Consider the following 3,426-nt stretch of genomic DNA (forward strand, 5'->3'; position numbering starts at 1 on the left):
GGGGCCGCCTGGGGGCCGCCCCCGGGCCAGTACTCGGCGGGCGCCGTGGCGGGGCTGGCTGCAGTGGTGGGCTTCCTCATCGTCTTCACCGTGGTGGGCAACGTGCTGGTGGTGATCGCCGTGCTGACCAGCCGGGCGCTGCGTGCGCCGCAGAACCTCTTCCTGGTGTCGCTGGCCTCGGCCGACATCCTGGTGGCCACGCTGGTCATGCCTTTCTCGCTGGCCAACGAGCTCATGGCCTACTGGTACTTCGGGCAGGTGTGGTGTGGCGTGTACCTAGCGCTCGACGTGCTCTTCTGCACCTCGTCCATCGTGCATCTGTGCGCCATCAGCCTGGACCGCTACTGGTCTGTGACGCAAGCCGTCGAGTACAACCTGAAGCGCACACCGCGCCGCGTCAAGGCGACCATCGTGGCCGTGTGGCTCATCTCGGCTGTCATCTCCTTCCCACCGCTCGTCTCGCTCTACCGCCAGCCCGACAGTGCCGCCTACCCGCAGTGCGGCCTCAACGACGAGACGTGGTACATCCTGTCCTCCTGCATCGGCTCCTTCTTCGCGCCCTGTCTCATCATGGGCCTGGTCTACGCGCGCATCTACCGCGTGGCCAAGCTGCGTACGCGCACGCTCAGCGAGAAGCGCGCGCCCGCGGGCCCCGACGGTGCGTCCCCAACCACAGAGAACGGGCTGGGTGCGGCAGCGGGCGCGGGCGAGAACGGGCACTGCGCGCCCCCGCGCCGCCCGTGCGCCGACGTGGACCCGGAGGACAGCAGCGCGGCGGCTGAGCGGCGGCGGCGCCGGGGTGCGCTGCGGCGGGGCGGGCGGCGGCGCGCGGGCGGAGAGGGGGGCGCGGGCGGTGCCGACGTGCCGGGGCCCGGGCCGGGGCCAGGGGCGACCGATTCGGGCGCTCTGGCTGCCGCGAGGTCCCCGGGTCCCGGCGGGCGCCTGTCGCGCGCCAGCTCGCGCTCCGTCGAGTTCTTTCTGTCGCGCCGCCGCCGGGCGCGCAGCAGCGTGTGTCGCCGCAAGGTGGCCCAGGCGCGCGAGAAGCGCTTCACCTTCGTGCTGGCGGTGGTCATGGGCGTGTTCGTGCTCTGCTGGTTCCCCTTCTTCTTCAGCTACAGCCTCTACGGCATCTGCCGCGAGGCCTGCCAGGTGCCCGACCCGCTCTTCAAGTTCTTTTTCTGGATCGGCTACTGCAACAGCTCGCTCAACCCGGTCATCTACACCGTCTTTAACCAGGACTTCCGGCGTTCCTTTAAGCACATCCTCTTCCGACGGAGGAGAAGGGGCTTCAGGCAGTGAGCTGAGCGCCCGGCCCCGCGCAGACCCTGGACAGCTCCAGGCGGCGACGTGGGAAGGCTTGGCCCCCCGGGAGAAAGCGGGGGCAGCTTCCCCAGAGACCCAGGGATGGCTTGGCCTCCAGGGCGGAGGGGAGGGTACGGCAGGGCAGGAGTGTGGGCTGAGAGACAGCAGGGCCCCCGGGGAGCGGGGGAGGAGAGAGGGGCGACCCCTCTGCCTTCCCAGCTCAGCAAAGGGCTGCTTCTGGGCCTTCGGGCCCGGATCCGGCTCTGGGGACCCCTGCAGAGGTGCGGCTGTGAGGTCAGGGTCTTAGACAGCAGAAGTGAAAGCAACCTCCCAAACAGGCGAGAAAGGAGCCCCCCCAACACCCACCACTACCCAGATCCACCTCTGAGCAAGGGCTGACTTCCCCAGGACCTAGTGGGGGCGGCTGTCTTGGGGGAGGAAAGAGGCACTGACAATCTTTGGTTATTGAAAGTATTTAAATGTTTGCCAAAAATGACAGCCAAAACAACCAAACTATTTTCTAAATAAACCTTTGTAATCTAAATGTTGGGTGCAGCTGTCAGTCCTTAAGCCATCAGCGGGGGTGTGTGGGGGGGTACCTTCCAGACCTTACCCTGTCTAACCTCCCCCCAGCGGTGGAAGGAGGACACTCCAGGTCTCCAGATTCCAACATCCCCTCTTGCAGGAGAAGGAGGGGGGTCTTTTTTTTTTTTTTTTTTTTTTTGATACGAAAGGTAAAATCCTTGGGCTGTAATTGGCTGAGAGGCAAAAGAAACCAAGAACCCCCCAAATTAGGTCCCAGTTTAGATCCTAGGGGTCTGTCCTCCTTCATTCCCATCCCTGCCCCCCATCTAGTTCCTGGCCTGGGATCCCCTCCCCAGTGGAGGGAGGCAGGGCTCTCGTGATCCAAGGCTCCAATTCTGCCTGCTTTGGGTCAGTCAGTCCCCCCACCTCTGAACACTTTGTGGGCACTTTGGAGTAGGTAGGGTGGGGGAGAGCTGCCCAGAAGGGGGCTTCACCCACAGATGGGGTGGGGTGCAGGTCAAGACAAGTCCCCAGATCCTTATTCCATGCCAGAGACCTTTACCAGTTTCTTACTGTTTTTGAACATTGAGGCTCAAAAGCAATGGGACCCCCTGCATTGGCTGGGGAGGGGGCTGGGCCCCGCCTGTCCTCCCTAACCTCTCCCCCACCCATGCAGCCAAGCCTTGCCCCCTTGCTCAGCCCTCCCCCACACCCCAGGGTGTCTGTACTCACTCCACACTGAGGCTTGAGGAGGGGTGGCTAGAAGAAGCCAGCATTAAGTAGAGCAGTCCTCCCCCCAGACTCTTCCAGCCCCCATCACAGAGCCTGGAGAGTCCTGGCTGGTGGGGGCTCATTCTGCAGACCCCTGCTGTGACTGTCCTGTCCTCCTGTCACTCCCTCTTGGGCTCCCCTTGGCCTTCGGTATGTACCCTTCCCTGGCTAGCCTGCCTGCCCAGCCGAGCTCTCTCTTGGCTCACCACGCATCTGTCCTTGACCTGGGGTGGCCATGGGTGTGTCTCCAGGATGGCTCAGCCCCTGGTCCTGCCTTTCACTCCCAAGTCCCTGTCCCCTGAATCAGAAGCCAGGGCAGGCCCCTTCCCTGGTCTCATTTGTGGGGGCCGACCCTTGGAGAACCCTCCTCTGCAGCAGCCCCCCATCACCCCAAGTTATAGGTACTCAGGACACCCCGCCTGGAAGAACTCCCCAGGACCATGCCCACACTCACTCATGTGAGAGCACTCACACCTGCTGCGTTTAGGCTCAGGGGCAGGTAGGGAAGCTGAGACGGAGAGCGTGGCGGGGGTGGGGGTGTGTGGCTGGTCAAGGCTGAGTGGGGCATCCCTGACCCACCCCCAGGCAGGGGCCCGACAGGGTGTCCATATCAGAGGCCCAGCTCTGTTGCAGGATTGCTGAGCTAGCTCGGGCAAACCCCCGCCCTCCCGGGGCTTCAGCACCCCTTCTGTGAAGTGTGTGTGTGCGGGGTGTTGTTGGAAACTCAGGCCCTGCTGGGCCAGCCGATCTGTGCTCCCACCTGCCAGCTGAATCGGGGGGCCTCCGAGAGAGGGGACCTTCCCTTGGAAACGGCATGGTTGGCACTGG

At 64.0% G+C, this 3,426-nt stretch overlaps 1 protein-coding gene across 1 annotated transcript; it reads left to right on the top strand.

Moving 5' to 3' along the window:
* Positions 1 to 2,338, top strand: ADRA2C (adrenoceptor alpha 2C; the record flags this gene model as incomplete). The annotated part of the gene is made up of 1 exon (XM_032395513.1): positions 1 to 2,338. A coding segment is annotated over one exon (1,299 nt), but the record flags the coding sequence as incomplete, so codon positions are not given.
* Between the last annotated feature and the right edge of the window lie 1,088 nt (positions 2,339 to 3,426).

Source organism: Phoca vitulina, unplaced genomic scaffold (genome assembly GCF_004348235.1).
Source record: "Phoca vitulina isolate PV1807 unplaced genomic scaffold, GSC_HSeal_1.0 scaffold85, whole genome shotgun sequence".
Classification (NCBI taxonomy): Eukaryota; Metazoa; Chordata; class Mammalia; order Carnivora; family Phocidae; genus Phoca; species Phoca vitulina.